Source organism: Scyliorhinus torazame, chromosome 10 (genome assembly GCF_047496885.1).
Source record: "Scyliorhinus torazame isolate Kashiwa2021f chromosome 10, sScyTor2.1, whole genome shotgun sequence".
In the NCBI taxonomy this organism is placed as follows: domain Eukaryota; kingdom Metazoa; phylum Chordata; class Chondrichthyes; order Carcharhiniformes; family Scyliorhinidae; genus Scyliorhinus; species Scyliorhinus torazame.
The window spans coordinates 251,548,739-251,564,727 of record NC_092716.1 but is presented as its reverse complement, the minus strand read 5'-3'; the positions used below and the strand labels follow the sequence as shown (position 1 = coordinate 251,564,727).

The 15,989-nt window shown below is 49.3% G+C and overlaps 1 protein-coding gene across 7 annotated transcripts in view; it reads left to right on the top strand.

Moving 5' to 3' along the window:
* Nucleotides 1-15,989, top strand: part of LOC140384715 (leucine zipper protein 2-like) — a 440,867-nt gene that overhangs the window by 341,916 nt on the left and 82,962 nt on the right. For 4 of the 7 annotated variants that reach the window (XM_072466665.1, XM_072466664.1, XM_072466668.1 and 1 more), the window contains one exon: nucleotides 5,379-5,543. The exons of the other annotated variants lie outside the window; for them this stretch is intronic. In XM_072466665.1, coding sequence (XP_072322766.1) covers nucleotides 5,379-5,543 — 165 coding nt within the window. The remainder of the gene's footprint in view (nucleotides 1-5,378; nucleotides 5,544-15,989) is intronic. 7 annotated transcript variants of the gene reach the window in all.

Genomic DNA, 15,989 nt, shown 5'->3' with positions numbered 1-15,989 from the left:
ATCAGCAGCAGCAGAATTGTCCTCAACCACACTCTGCAACCTCATGGCCCGACATATTCCCCACTCTACCATTACCACCCAACAGTGCTATCAAATAGCTCGTAGTCAGCGATAACCTCTTCATTGATGTTCAGTTTGTGTTCTGCCAGGGTTACTGAGCAGCTGTCCTCACTTGGTGTAACCATGGACAAAAGAGCTGAATGTCAGAGATGAGGGGCGAGCGACAGCTCTTGACATCAAGGCAGCATTTGACCGAGTCTGGCATCAAGGAGCCCCAGCAAAACTGGAGTCAATGGGAATCAGGGGGAAAACTCTCCGCTGGCTGGAGTCATACCCGGCACAAAGGAAGATGGTTGTGGCGGTTGGTCATCAATCATCTCAGCCCCAGGACATCACTGCAGGAGCTCCTCAGGGTAGTGTCCAATCTTCAGCTGCTTCATTAATGACCTCCCTTCCATCATAAGGTCAGAACAGTGGCAAATGGAATTTCAACCTGAAAAATGTGAGGTGATGCATTTTGAGAGGACTAACAAGACAAGGGAATACACAATAAATGGTAGGACAATAGGAAGTCCAGAGGACCAGATGGACATTAGGTCGCATGTCCAGAAATTCCTGAAGACAGCAGGACAAGTAGATAAGGTGGTTCAGAAGGTATATGGGATACTGGCCTTTATTTGCCGAGACATAGAATTTAAGAGCAGGGAGGTTATGCCAACGCTGTATAAAACACCCATTAGGCCACAGATAGAGTATTGTGTGCAGTGCTGGTCAACTCACTATAGGAAGGATGTGATTGCAATAGAAAGGATGCAGAGGAGATTCCCGCTCGAGAGTTACAAGTTAGCTAGGAAGGACCTAAAGAGAGAGCTAAGAAGAGCCAGGAGGGGACATGAGAAGTCTTTGGCAGGTAGGATCAAGGATAACCCTAAAGCTTTATATAGATATGTCAGGAATAAAAAAATTAGGGCCAGTCAAGGACAGTAGTGGGAAGTTGTGCGTGGAGTCCGAGGAGATAGCAGAGGGGCTAAATGAATATATTTTGTCAGTATTCACACAGGAAAAAGACAGTGTTGTCGAGGAGAATACTGAGATTCAGGCCACTAGACTAGAAGGGCTTGAGGTTCATAAGGAGGAGGTGTTAGCAATTCTGGAAAGTGTGAAAATAGATACGTCCCCTGGGCCAGATGGGATTTATCCTAGGATTCTCTGGGAATCTAGGGAGGAGATTGCTGAGCCTTTGGCTTTGATCTTTAAGTTATCTTTGTCTACAGGAGTAGTGGCAGAAGACTGGAGGATAGCAAATGTTGTCCCCTTGTTCAAGAAGGGGAGTAGAGACAACCTCGGTAACGATAGACCAGTGAGCTTTACTTCTGTTGTGGGCAAAATCTTGGAAAGGTTTCTAAGAGACAGGATGTATAATCATCTGGAAAGGAATAATTTGATTAGAGATAGTCAACACGGTTTTGTGAAGGGTAGGTCGTGCTTCACAAACCTTATTGAGTTCTTTGAGAAGGTGACCAAACAGGTGGATGAGGGTAAAGCAGTTGATGTGGTGTATATGGATTTCAGTAAAGCGTTTGATAAGGTTCCCCACGGTAGGCTATTGCAGAAAATACGGAGGCATGGGATTCAGGGTGATTTAGCAGTTTGGATCAGAAATTGGCTAGCTGGAAGAAGACAAAGGGTGGTGGTTGATGGGAAATGTTCAGACTGGAGTCCGGTTACTAGTGGTGTACCACAAGGATCTGTTTTGGGGCCACTGCTGTTTGTCATTTTTATAAATGACCTGGACGAGGGCGTGGAAAGATGGGTGAGTAAATTTGCAGATGACACTAAAGTCAGTGGAGTTGTGGACAGTGCGGAAGGGTGTTACAAGTTACAGGGGGACATAGATCGGACCGTCCATACACTGCTTTCGAGGCGGACGGTCATCTCTATCACTTCCTCAGGGTTCCCTTCGGCGTCACTAACGGGGTCTCGGTCTTCCAAAGTGAGATGGACTGAATGGTCGACCGGTATGCGGGCCACCTTCCCGTACCTAGACAATGTCACCATCTGCGGCCATGACCAGCAGGACCACGATGCCAACCTTGCCAAATTTCTCCACACGGCCACTCTCCTCAACCTCACCTACAATAAGGAGAAGTGCGTGTTTAGCACGACCCGCTTAGCCATACTTGGCTATGTGGTCCAGAACGGAGTTCTGGGGCCCGATCCCGACCGCATGCGTCCCCTCATGGACCTCCCCCTTCCCCACTGCCCCAAGGCCCTCAAATGCTGCCTGGGGTTCTTCTCATACTACGCCCAGTGGGTCCCAAACTATGCGGACAAGGCCCGCCCACTCATACAGTCCACACACTTTCCCCTGGCGGCCGAGGCACAACAGGCCTTCGCCCATATCAGAGCCGATACCGGCAAGGCCGGGATGCGCGCAGTGGACGAATCACTGCCCTTTCAAGTAGAGAGCGACGCATCGGACGTCGCCCTAGCCGCCACCCTCAATCAGGCAGGCAGACCCCTGACATTCTTCTCCCGCACACTTCATGCCTCAGAAATTCGGCACTCATCCGTCGAAAAAGAGGCCCAAGTTATTGCTGACGCTGTGGGGCATTGGAAGCATTACCTGGCCGGCAGGAGATTCACCCACCTCACTGACCAACGGTCGGTAGCCTTCATGTTCAATAACACACAGCGGGGCAAGGTCAAAAACGATAAAGCTTGCGGTGGAGGATCGAGCTCTCCACCGATAATTACGAGATTTTGTATTGCCCCGGCAAACTCAACGAGCCCCCAGATGCCCTATCCCAAGGTACATGTGCCAGCGCACAAGTAGACCAACTCCGGGCCCTGCACGACAGCCTTTGTCACCCGGGAGTCACACGGTTCTACCATTTCGTCAAGGCTCGCAATCTGCCCTACTCCGTCGAGGAAGTACGGACAATCACCAGGGACTGCCAGGTCTGAGCGGAGTGCAAGCCACACTTTTACCGGGGGGACCGTGCGCACCTGGTGAAGGCCTCCCGTCCCTTTGAAAGCCTCAGCGTGGATTTCAAAGGGCCCCGCCCATCCACCGACTGAAACATGTATATTCTCAGTGTGGTCGATGAGTACTCCAGATTCCCCTTCGCCATCCCATACCCCGATATGACGTCTGCCACCGTCATCAAAGCCCTAAACACCATCTTCGCTCTGTTCGGTTTCCCCGCCTACATCCACAGTGACAGGGGATCCTCATTCATGAGCGATGAGCTGCTCCAGTTCCTGCTCAGCAGAAGTATCGCCTCCAGCAGGACGACCAGCTATAAAACCCGGGGAAACGGGCAGGTAGAGAGGGAGAACGGGACGGTATGAAGGGCCGTCCAACAACACACCCCATGAACGTCTTTTTGCCTTCCCCAGGAAGTCCACAGCCGGGGTGTCGCTCCCGACTTGGCTCGCAGCTCCAGGACCAGTCCTGCTCCGTAGGCACGTCCGACTCCACAAGGTGGACCCGTTGGTGGAGAGGGTGCAATTGCGCCATGCAAACCCCCAGTATGCCTACGTGGCATACCCCGACGGCCGCCAGGATACTGTCTCCCTCAGGGACCTGGCACCAGCAGGTTACCCACACACACACCTCTCCGGCCCGGTTCCACCCTCCCCTCCCCTGGCGCTCCCAGCATTAACCCCACCAGGACCATCCGTCCTTCCCCTGCCCACGCCCGTGGATGAAGAGGATTTCGGCACCCTCCCGGAGTCACCGAACATCGGGCCAGCATCGGCATCGCTGCCACCACTACGTCGCTCCCAGCGGAACATCAAGGCACCGGACCGGTTAAACTTCTAACTGGTCCGCCGGACTGCAAAATACATTTTGTTCTGCTCAAATACTGTAAATATAAATCCATTGCTGTATATAGTTCTCCACCACCCCCGCCGGACTCAATTTTAACAGGGGGTGAATGTGGTAAACCACTGTTGCACCTGTATTAGGTGATGTAAGGTAGGACCTATACTACAGGTTCGCCGGTAGTCCCTGTCTGCTGGCTCCACCCAGTAGGCGGAGTATAAATATGCGTGTCCTCCATTCAGCAGCCATTTCGCCAGCTGCTGTGGGAGGCCACACATTTTAGAGCAATAAAGCCTCAGTTGTATCCAACTCTAGTCTTTGTTCAATTGATCGTGCCTCACTAAGTTCACCTGAAACTTAGTCATACTTCGATTTAAGTGTTTCTGCCGCTTATTTTTGATCAGGCAAGAGACAGACAGTTTAGTTATCCTTTTGAGCTGGTTTGAACAGTAATTTGTGTGTTTTTTCCCCGTTACCCCAGTCCAACAGCTGTCAGAAAGTATACCACATCCTTGTCTGACAGAACCACCTTTCCAACCCACTGCTGAGCTCCCTTGGAGCACTGTTTCCTGCCACAGATCTTACCCCTACTCATATTCGAGGTGGAACTGGAAAGATTCTTGGAGACGCCCTACATCCCAGCTGACACGTTTTGAAAAGTGGCGTTCGATATTTGAGGGTGAAGGCAGTGTCTCAACCCACATGTGGAATTTCATTATTCAGGTGGGAAGAGGCGGAAAGCTCACAGGAAGCAATTTAGGCCTGGATTCCTTCCCATCCACTCCTGCAGCCCTGAAACATGCTGTCCCAAAATCTCAGAGTTCCTGGGCTACGTCATTCACTGCGAGCTCATCATTTTTGTTTTGCTCTATTTGAATCATCAGTAGCCTGCTTTAAACACTCTCAGGCACAGTGCGGCACGGTGGCACAGTGGTTAGCACTGCTACCTCACAGCGCCAGGGACCCGGGTTCAATTCTGGCTTTAGATGACTGTATGGAGCCTGCACACTCTCCCCGTGCCTGCGTGGGTTTCATCTGGGTGCTCTGGTTTCCAAAGATGTGCAGGTTAGGTGGATTGGTCGTGCTAATGTGCCCCCTGGTGTCCAAAGGTATCGGTAGGGTTACGGGGATAGGGCGGGGGGATTAGGCCCAGGTAGGGTGTTCTTTCGGAAGGTCGGTGCGGACTCGATGGGCCGAATGGCCTCCTTCTGCTCTGCCGGGATTTTAATACAGAAACACAGGAATAAAAATAGTAAAAATGCTGGATAAACTCAGCAGGTCAGGCAGCATCTGTGGAGAAAGACGTTTTGAATCCATATGGCCAAGCTGCTGGGTTTTTACAGCATTTTCTGTTTTTATTTCAACTGCAGTATTTTGCTTTGATTACAGGTACACAGGAGCTGCTTTTGGGCATGGAAAAAAGCAATACGTTCAACAGATAGTTAAAGAGTTGGCTCAGTAACCGTTCCCTCGATCGACAGCGGAAGCTGGAAAGGGTCTTAATTTAATGGTTGGCTGGGATCTAATCAGTGTGTCATTGTCTCAGGAGGCCCAGCTGAAGGCTTTGAAGGAGGTGGCAAGGCTCTGTGTATCTGGAGTTCTGAAAAACCAACCTCCCTTTCTGAGCATCAACCCTCCCAGAACCACGGAGAATGGAATGCTATCAACTAAAAACAACTCCCAACTTCCATTTCACCAGGCCAACAGGAAGGTAAGTGATCCAGACCTCACGGTGACCAGAGCAATTGGTAGATTTTGTTGTTTTGAAATGATTGATCGGAGGGAAGAAACCACTTCATCCCACCAGAGGAGATGGGCTTCTTTGCCTCCTTTAGTTCATTATACTTAATTGGATCGGCAAGCTAAGTTTGCAGTGGATCAACATTTAACATTAATAATTCAATTAAAAAGCTTCCATTTTTAGAAAGCAGCCAGAATAATCAATTGCTATTGATAATATTAATTATAAAGTCTATGTTCTCCCAAGTAAACCACCCCATTAGAGGCATCCGATCAAACGTAGCTTGGAATTATGTAATAATAATAGTCTCTTATTGTCACAAGTAGGCATCAATTAAGTTACTGTGAAAAGCCCTAATCACTACATTCCGGCGCCTGTTCGGGGAGGCCGGTACGGGAATTGAACCTGCGCTGCTGGCCTTATTCTGCAATACAAGCCAGCTGTTTAGCCCACTGTGCTAAACCAGCCCCTCTTATGTGATACAACTACAACTCCCACAACACTTCATAGGAGTACTATAAATTAAAATCTGATGCAAAGTCACATAGGCAGGTATTAGATCAGATGAACAAAAGCTTGGCCTGGGAATGGTGACCCTATGTGGTGCAGAGGTCGACAGAGGATATCCTACAGCGTAAAACCTATGCAGCCGCCGACGGTGGGTAGTTAAAATTGGGGATGTTCTAAATACCAGAATTCAAGGAGCTCAGACATCAAGGACGGTTGTAGGGCTGGAGCAGATGATAAAGATATGGAGGAGTGCTCAGGGAATATTGATGTTCTTTGTTTCTTTTGCTAGATTCCTCGTGCAACATTGCAGTAAAACATGTCCCACGTTTAATGGTCAGAACTTCTCCATTGGCAGCAATGGAGGAGTTTGGAATGTTAGATATAACAATGCCTCCAGATATTAGTGAGAAGGACTCTAAACTGGGCTGATATTGGCTTACTTTTGTCCTTAAACTATCTCAGGATCTTTGCTGATATTCCATTTGGTTTCCTTTGTACACTAAGTTTTGTAATGATTGTCATAACTAACTGGCTTGCGAAGGTTCTTAAGAAGTCATTAAGAATTCACCACGTAGCAAAACTGGACTTACCCTGTATGTATGAAGGTTCCTTCCCATAAGAGGAATAATGAGACAGTTTTTTTTTTAGTAATCTTTCTTGCTGTCACAAGTAGGCTTACGTAACTGCAATGCAGTTACTGTGACAATCCCCTTGTCGTCACACTCCGGCGTCTGTTCGAATACACTGAGGGAGAATTCAGAATGTCCAATTCACCCAACGGCACGTCTTTCGGGACTTGTGGGGAGAAACCGGAGCACCCGGAGGAAACCCACGCAGACACGGGGAGAACGTGCAGATTCCGCACCGACAGTGACCCAAGCCGGGAATCGAACCCGGGTCCGTGGAGCTGTGAAGCAACCATTGTGTTACCCACTGTGCTAGCATGCCACCCTGACAGCAATGCAGTAAGTTTTGTGGCTATATTTATGGTGCCAAACCATTATTGAATTTAATTTAACCACGGGCTGGATTCTCCAAAAATGGGGCTATGTCCCCAGGCCGGCATAAAAACGCTGGCATTCCACTCCCCAGTTTCCTGCAAAAAATAAAGAGCAATTCACTCGCAGCTTTGGCTGCGGATACGGGCCCCCGCACTTCCGGTTCCGAGTCCGCGCATGCGCATGGTGGCGGCCTCCAGTGACATCACGAAAAAACAAGGTCCCCCTGATCGGCTCCATGCCCCTTCATCGGACAGGCCCGATTGCTGCCCCGCTCGCCCATAATCCCCCCCCCCCCCACCTCCCCCGGTGCTGGATCACCCTGCCCCCCACCAGGGCGGCTGCGGACTGAGTACGTAGCCGCTGCGCGAGAGTCCCGACCGGCCAGACGTAGTTAGAAGCACGCCGTCGGGAACTCGGCCGGTTGGGAGCGGAGTATCGTTGGGAGGGCCTCTGGCAATGGCCCCCCGGCCGCGTGGTGTGATTCACGGACGAGTGATTCTCCGGGGCCCGGAGAATCGGCGGAGCCAGCGCCGGGCGCGATTCGGTCGGGAACGTCGATTCTCCTCCCCCGCGCCAAACGCAATTCCGGCACGGGGCTGCGGAGAAACATGTCATGGTGGGTTGCTTCATGTGCAGCTTTCTCCACACCATTGCCAAATGAAAACATCTTGGAGAAAGAGTTAATCTGAGCTGGATGTGTCTTACATCTTGAGCCAACATGCTATGTGCCACTGTGAAACAAACACCAGCTGAATAATTACATGTAGGAGTGATGAATAAACCATTGGATCAGGAAGGGATTTAACAATGAAGACAAGAAAGTTTCTTAAAGTTGTCTCATAGGAAAAAGGCACTGGGTGCATTGCTCTGGCAAAAAGCTGGCAAAACACAACAGACCAAATGACTGCCCTGTGCCATAACAAGTCTATAGTTCTACATTGTGTTTGTCGGCTGCATATATGATGCCAGTTAAATGTTGTTCAGGATGTTTTGTGATTTAACTGGGGGATGGGTTTATATCGGGTGTCACAGTGGTTAGCACTGCTGCCTCACAGCACCAGGGACCCGGGTTCGATTCCAGCCTCAGGTGACTGTCTGTGCGGAGTCTGCACGTTCTCCCCGAGTCTGCGTGGGTTTCCTCCGGGTGCTCCGGTTTGCTCCCACAGTCCAAAGATGTGCAGGTTAGGTGGATTGGTCATGCGATATTGCCTCGCAGTGTCCAAAACTGTGCAGGTTAGGTGGGGTTACGGGGACTATATCATGGGAGAGGTAGGGTGCTCTTTCGGAGGGTTGGTGCAGAATCGTTGGGGTGAATATACTGTACAGATTCTACGCATAACATTCCCCTATATTTTGCTGTTGTTTACCAGTGCCCTTGCAAAGTATTTGAACACTCTTTGCTTGCCTTTACTGACCACCATGAATTCAGTCAGATCTTCTTTTTGTTACGGAAATTGGATCACAAGATTGTTCATTCATTTATGGGTTGTGGGCGTCGCTGGTTAGGCCACCATTTATTTCCCATCCCTCGTTGCTTTTCAGAAGTTGGTGGTGAGCTGACTTCTTGAACCGCAGCAGTCCCTGAGGTGTAGGTATATCCACAGTGCTGTTAGGGAGGGAGTTCCAGGATTTTGCCCCAGCGACAGTGAAGGAACGGCGATATATTTCCAAGTCAGGATGGTGAGTGGAATGGAGGGGAACCTCCCAGTGGTGGTGCCGCAAGTGCCTGGAGGTCTTATCCTTCGAGATGGTAGTAGGTTTGGAAGGTGCTGCCTAAAGAACTTTGGTTATTTACTGCAGCAAACATTGGCGGCACAGTAGCACAGTGGCTTGCATTGTTGCTTCACAGCTCTTAAGGTCCCAGGTTCGATTCCTGGCTTGGATCACTGTCTGTGTGGAGTCTGCACGTTCACCCCATGTCTGCATGAGTTTCCTCCGGTTCTCCGGTTTCCACCCACAGTCCAAAGATGTGCAAGTTAGGTGGATTGGCCATGCCGAATTGCCCTTAGTGTCCAAAAGGGTTGGATGTGATTGCTGGGTTGCGGGGACGGGGTGTGGGCTTGGGGGGGGGGGTGCTCTTTCCGGGCGCTGGTGCGGACTCAATGGGCCGAATGGCTTCCTTCTGTACTGTAAATTCTATGATTCTATGAACCTTGTAGATGGTACACACGGCTGCCACTGTTCGTCGGTGGTGGAGGGTTTGAATGTTTGTGGAAGGAGGAGCAATCAAGCGGGCTGCTTTGTCCTGGATGATGTTGAACCACCTGAGTGTTGTTGGAGCTGCACTCATCCAGGCAAGTGGAGAGTATTCCAATACACTCCTGACTTGTGCCTTGTAGACGGTGGACAGGCTTTGGGGAGCCAGGAGGTGAGTTACTCGCCGAGGGATTCCTAGACTTTGCCCTGTCCTGGTAACTACAGTATATATTTATTTTATTTTTAAAAATAAATTTAGAGTACCCAATTATCTTTTTCCAATGAAGGGGCAATTTAGCGTGGTCAATTCACCTATCCTGCACATCTTTGGGTGAGACCCACGCAAACACTGGGAGAATGTGCAAACTCCACACAGACAGTGACCCGGGGCAGGGATCGAACCCGGGTCCTTGGTGCCTTGAGACAGCAGTGCCAACCAGTGCGCCACCCTGCCGCCCTTTAGCCACAGTATTTATATGGCTAGTCCAGTTCAGTTTCTGGTCAATGGTGCACCCGGGATGCAGATTAGAAATGGTGATTATGGACAGAGGCTTACGGCCCACCCCGCCGGTGAGGTGCTCCAATCCCTCCGAAGTCAATGGACCTTTGAACGGCTTGCCGCATTTTACACCCCCTCCCCCACCCCCTCTACCCCCGGAACGGGGGTGTAAAATTCTGCCCAATGTGAACCTCGAACCAAACATTCAGTGGAAAAACATCATTACACTAGAGACCTCATCTGAAAGACCAAAGGATTTGTATCTCGATACTGAGGGCAAAAACAGAACTAAAAATCTGATACGGAGCACTGAACTGCCTGTTGTTTCATTTGTACCTCAATTTGAACAAAGGAGCATTTTTTTCAATTTCCTGATTAAAAATCTGCACCAATTTTCACAGTGCTTTGTTCTTATTGTCTGCACTATATGAAAATGAAAATGAAATGAAATGAAATGAATGAAAATCGCTTATTGTCACAAGTCGGCTTCAAATGAAGTTACTGTGAAAAGCCCCTAGTCGCCACATTCCGGCGCCTGTTCGGGGAGGCTGGTACGGGATATCACTGTGCGTTCTGTAATAGGTGTGTTATTTATCTGTACGATGCCACTTCAATGAAAGCCTCCCCATTTCTTTCAGAACAAAACCTGCAGGTGTCAGAATTCTGTCTGGTGACGCTTTGACTCCCCTCTCTGTGGATAATCTAACTCACTGAGATTGGCAGCATTGCTGGGTTTTACTACCACTTCTTTGACCTTAGTGAAGAGCAAAATCAGGTGGGGGGTGTAACAAAACCTGATAGTGTTCCACAAGGTGGGAGAGGTTAACATTGCACCATCTCTCTCTCTCTTTCTCACAAACAAGAGGGAATGAGAGAGAGAGAGAGAGTCAAATAAACAGATGGATCCATGCAGGTAAACATGTGTCGCTGTTAAAGCTCGTTTAACCACATTGCAAAAGTTTGTGATGAGCTATGTTTGTTGCACGATGAACTCAGCAGTTGACAGAGATGAGGAGGAATTTCTTCAGCCAGAGGGTGGTGAATCTGTGGAACTCTTTGCTGCAGAAGGCTGTGGAGGCCAAATCACTGAGTGCCTTTAAGACAGAGATAGATAGGTTCTTGATTAATAAGGGGATCAGGGGTTATGGGGAGAAGGCAGGAGAATGGGGATGAGAAAAATATCAGCCATGATTGAATGGCGGAGCAGACTCGATGGGCCGAGTGGCCTAATTCTGGTCCTATGTCTTATGGTCTTATGGCACGCACCCATGGGGAAGACAATTTAAATAAAACTCAGTAACGTTCAGAGGCTGCATATCCCTTGTCTGAACGGATAATGTTGCTTACTGCTGGGAAAGGACTGATTTGGCACCAATTTGGATCAGTCAAAATTAGAAATATCCAACATGATTGCCACTAATTCTACTGCCTCGCAGTGCAATTACTTTTGAGAGTTTAAATAGGTTGGTTCTGAGTTAGCTGTGGACCATACTGTTAAAATATTTCAATTATAAACAGACAACTTTATTCAGTCGAGCTGTCGCAATGCTGAGCATTACAAGATGGGTGCATATTAGTCAGAGATTTGGCATAGTTAATTCCAGAATGCAAACAGATGGCCTGGCACATTAGTAAACTTTCCTCACAGCAAAGTGACTAATCTTTTTGACTGGGAACAAATTTATACACAACGTGTAATTTCTCGTGCTCTGTGGGTTCCACTTCTATGGACCAGCTGCCAGAATTTGTTTTCCTCCCCTTCTCCATTTCTCAGCTGTATGCACAGTTTTGCTGTGTAAGAATAATAATCTTTATCGTCACAAGTAGGCTTATATTAACACAGCAATGAAGTTACTGTGAAAATCCCCCAGTTGCCACATTCTGGTGCCTGTTCGAGTACACGGAGGGAGAATTCAGAATGTCCAATTCAGCTAACAGGCACATCTTTCGGGACTGGTGGGAGGAAACCGGAGCACCCGGAGGAAACCCGCGCAGACACGGGGAGAACGTGCAGACTCCGCGCAGACATTGACCCAAGCCGGGAATCGAACGTGGGATCCTGAAGCTGCAAAGCAACAGTGCTAACCACTGTGCTACCATGCTGCCCCTCTACTTACCTTTTTTAAAAACATTTAGAGCACCCAATTCATTTTTTCCAATTAAGGGGCAATTTAGCGCATCCAATCCACCTACCTTGCACATCTTTGTGTTGTGGGGGCGAAACCCACGCAAACAATGAACAGTGACCCAGAGCTGGGATCAAACCTGAGATCTCAGCGCCGTGAAACTGCAGTGATAACCATTGCGCCACCGTGCTGCCCCCCCCCCCCCCTCTACTTACCGCAGGAAAGATATCCTTGCCTCGGAGACAGTGCATTGATTAGTGGGAAAGGAAGTGTGCCCGACGTGACCTACATCCCAGGATCGGTTAGGAAGTGACTGTAGAGAGGGGAGACGCATTGGTTGTAATTTCCAAAACTTCCCGAGTTTCTTGAAAATGCAAACAGGTTGGGAAATAGTGAATGTTATTCCTCTCTATAAGGAGGAAACTACAGGTCAGTTAGCCCGACATCTGCCACACAGAAAATGCAAGAAGCTATAATTAAGGAAGTTATAGCGGGGCACCTCAAAAATTGTAATGTAATCAGGCAGGGTCAACATGGCTTTGTGAACGGAAAACTATGTTTGACCAATTTCTTAGGGTTGTTTGAGGAATGCCGCGAATGGTGCTGAACATTGTGCAATCATTAACTGACGTCCGTCTCGCTCTGAAGGCCAACATACCATTTGCCTTCTTTACCGCCTGCTGCACCTGCATGCTTACTTTCAGGGACTGTACAAGAACTCCCAGGTCTCGTTACATATTCCCCTTTCTCAATCTATAGCCATTCAGATAATAATCTGCCTTCCTGTTTTTGCTACCAAATCTCACAATTATCCACCAGATACTGTGGGTGCGATTCTCCGCTCCCGCGCCGTTTCAGAGAATCGCCTGGGTCGCCACATTTTCCCGCGACGTCGGTCCGATGCCCTCCCGCGATTCACGGAAGCGGCCAGATCGGCACAATCGTGTTTTGCGCGGCGCGGTCCAGTGAATCGCCCGAGACAGCCAAAATGGCGATTCACCGGTACCCCCGCGATTCTCAGTGCCGGATGGGCCGAGCGGCCTGCCCAAAACAGCAGGTTCCCCCCCGGCGGTGTCCACACCTGGTCGCTGCCGGCGGGAACAGCGCGGGAACGCTGGGGGGGGGGGCGGCCTGCGGGGGGGATCCTGCACCGGGGGGGGGGGGGGGGCTCAAATGGGGTCTGGCCTGCGATCGGTGCCCACCGATCGTCGGGCCGGCCTCTCTGGAGGAGGACCTCCTTTCTTCCGCAGCCCCGCAAGATCCGTCGGACATCTTCTTGCGGGGTGACACCAGTTATGCGGCGCCGGCCGCGTCATGTATGTGGCGTGCCTTTACGCGTCGCCAAGGCCTGGCACACGTAAATGACGTGGCGCCGCTCCTAGCCCATTTTCGGGCCCTGAATCAGTCGAGATAGGGGCCGTTTCGCGCTGTCGTGAACCTCGACGGCGTTGACACTCTGTCTCCATTTCAGAGAATCGCGCCTTGGATCTTCCAATTATTTTCCCACTCATATAATCCAAATCACATTGAAGCATCTCTGTATCGTTCTCACAGCTCATACAGACCCCGGAAGTGTAGAAGATTTCAGTTTAGACGGGCAGCAGGGTCGGCGTAGGCTTGGAGGGTCGAAGGGTTTGTTCCTGTGTTGTACTTTTCTTTGTACTTTGTTCTTTGTTATAACTTTACATGTGGCCTCGGCGGAGAGAAACTCCCCAAGGCCATTAAAAATCAACGTGCCGTTGAATAGCGGGGTGATTCTCAGCATTGCAGCCGCAAAGAAACACCTGGCTCAGTCGCCCAAAACCGGACATAGAATTTGTACCATTGAATCACACCCGAGGACTTCAACTGCAAGTCACACGCACATATTCTGAATAAGATACTTATGTACTGAAGATTAAACTGGGGGTTAATGTTCTCACTTATAATGTGAAGTTTATACCATTGAACATATTTTGATTGGCATAAGGATTGTTGAAACGAGCCATTCGGTATTGATTTAAATTGCTTCAAAGGATTAAAAGTGTAGACGTAAATCAAATAGAACGTTCACCTGCAGTTAGTTATCTCTCCCAATGCCTTGGTATTTGTGCAAGATATATAGACCAAAAACCACCAGGTTTGAAATGCCGGCATGTTATTTGTTTCCAGATGATGTGGTTCTATCAAGAGTACAATGATTAGACTTAGTTTTTTCTTAGAATCCCTGCAGTGCAGAAGGAGGCCATTCGGCCCATTGAGTCTTCTCCTACCCTCTGAAAGAGCACCCTACCTAGGATCAGGCCTCCACCCGAACCCTGCAACCCGTAACCCCACCTAACCTTTTGGACACTAAGGGACAATTTAGCATGGCCAACCCACCTAACCTGCACGTCTTCGGACTGTGGGAGGAAACCGGAGCACCCGGAGGAAACCCACAGAGACACGGGGGAGAACGTGCAGACTCGACACAGGCAGTCACCCAGGGCTGGAATCGAACCCGGTCCAGGAAGAGGAAACTCAGCCAAGGTATTGTTCAAAATCCAATTCACAACACACAGTTTGGAAGTGTATTATTTTAGCTTATTTTGTTATTCATTTATGGGATGTGGGCATTGCTGGCTAGGCGAGCATTTATTGCTCATCCCTGGTAGTCATTCAAAAAGTGATGGTGAGTTGCCTTCTTGAACAGATGCAGTCCCTGAGGTGCAGGTACACCCACTGTGCAGTCAAAGGGCAAATACCCCGATTTTGACCCAGTGACCATGAAGGAATGACAATATATTTCCAAATCAGGGTGGTGAGTGACTTGGAGAGGAACGTGTTAGTGGTGGGTTCCCAGGTTGTAGCGCACAAAGACTCGGTGAGACGAATAGAGTGAAGTCGATGAGGCTTTATTAATTATATTTGAAAAATGGTCACATGGGCAAGGGCCGGGTGGACGGTCCAACAATGAGTTAAAATCTACAGGAGACGAGCAAGAGGAGGGGAGGCAAATGGCAAAAATATGGTTTAATTTAATTGCTTAATACGAACCAAGAAACTCCTGAAATATCCTGTGCAAGGCCTGATGTCAGAACAATGGAGTCTTCTCTCCCTGAGTAGCAAATGTGTAGAATTGAACAGAAGCAACCAAATTAACCAAGTTCCCATTGGGGAAAAGGCAGGGGAATGGCACTGAGCCATGTGCTCATTTGGAGACATAGCGCAGGCACGACGGACTGAATGGCCTCCTCCTGTCTTGTAATAATTCTGTGACTCTGTTGTTGAATTTCTCCGCCGTTTCTTCCAATCATCCGCTGTAACTTTGTTAGAAGATCTCTGGAGAAACAGTGAGTCGGATGTTCTGACCATTCCCATTGGCGGGCTATTCCCACCCCGCTGATAGCGGCCCCTGGCCACGGGTTCTCCCACGGCAGAGAGTGCGAACAACCGAAAACCTCATTGACGGCGGTGGGACCGGAATATCCCGCCCACTCCAAATGTTGTCAATGCTGTTCCTTCCAGTTTTCTCCACTGAGATTGTGGATAATCAGAACTGCGGATGTTCAATCCCATCCCGTTTTTAATATCTTTACTATATTCTGAAAATGATCCAGTGCAGCACATGAACTAGATGTTGGTCTCAGAATGTCATTGAGGTGCAGCAGGGACCTGCCCAAAGCCAGGTCCTCTGCTTGTTCCTCCGTGTCTCGGGGTTCTGCGCTTCCCTCCTCAGTTGCCCGTCAGAGTAGTATGGCGAAATACGCTGCCATTGTCCGTGGCCGACTAACCCTGAGTATGGGATCCTTACCTGAACCTGGAGAAACTTGCAGAAGGGTGGGGGCAACCATCACCAGTTTTCTCAAATGATCCATCTAACCTTAAGCTTGAGGTATAAAGTGCAGGTTTTGTACATTGGCACGCAGAGAGCCGAATCTTCTGAGGAGTGGCAATTACCAACGGCTCCTATTTATGCACCTTGCACCGGAGCTGCATGTTTCTTGACTGAGACCTTCAGGATTGTGGAGCGCACTTGGTCTAGGAGTCCTTCGTCACAGTGCAGAATTGTCAGGGAAGCCAAGCCCTGCCCCCTTTTCACTGCATTCCCTGTCATTTCCTGGTA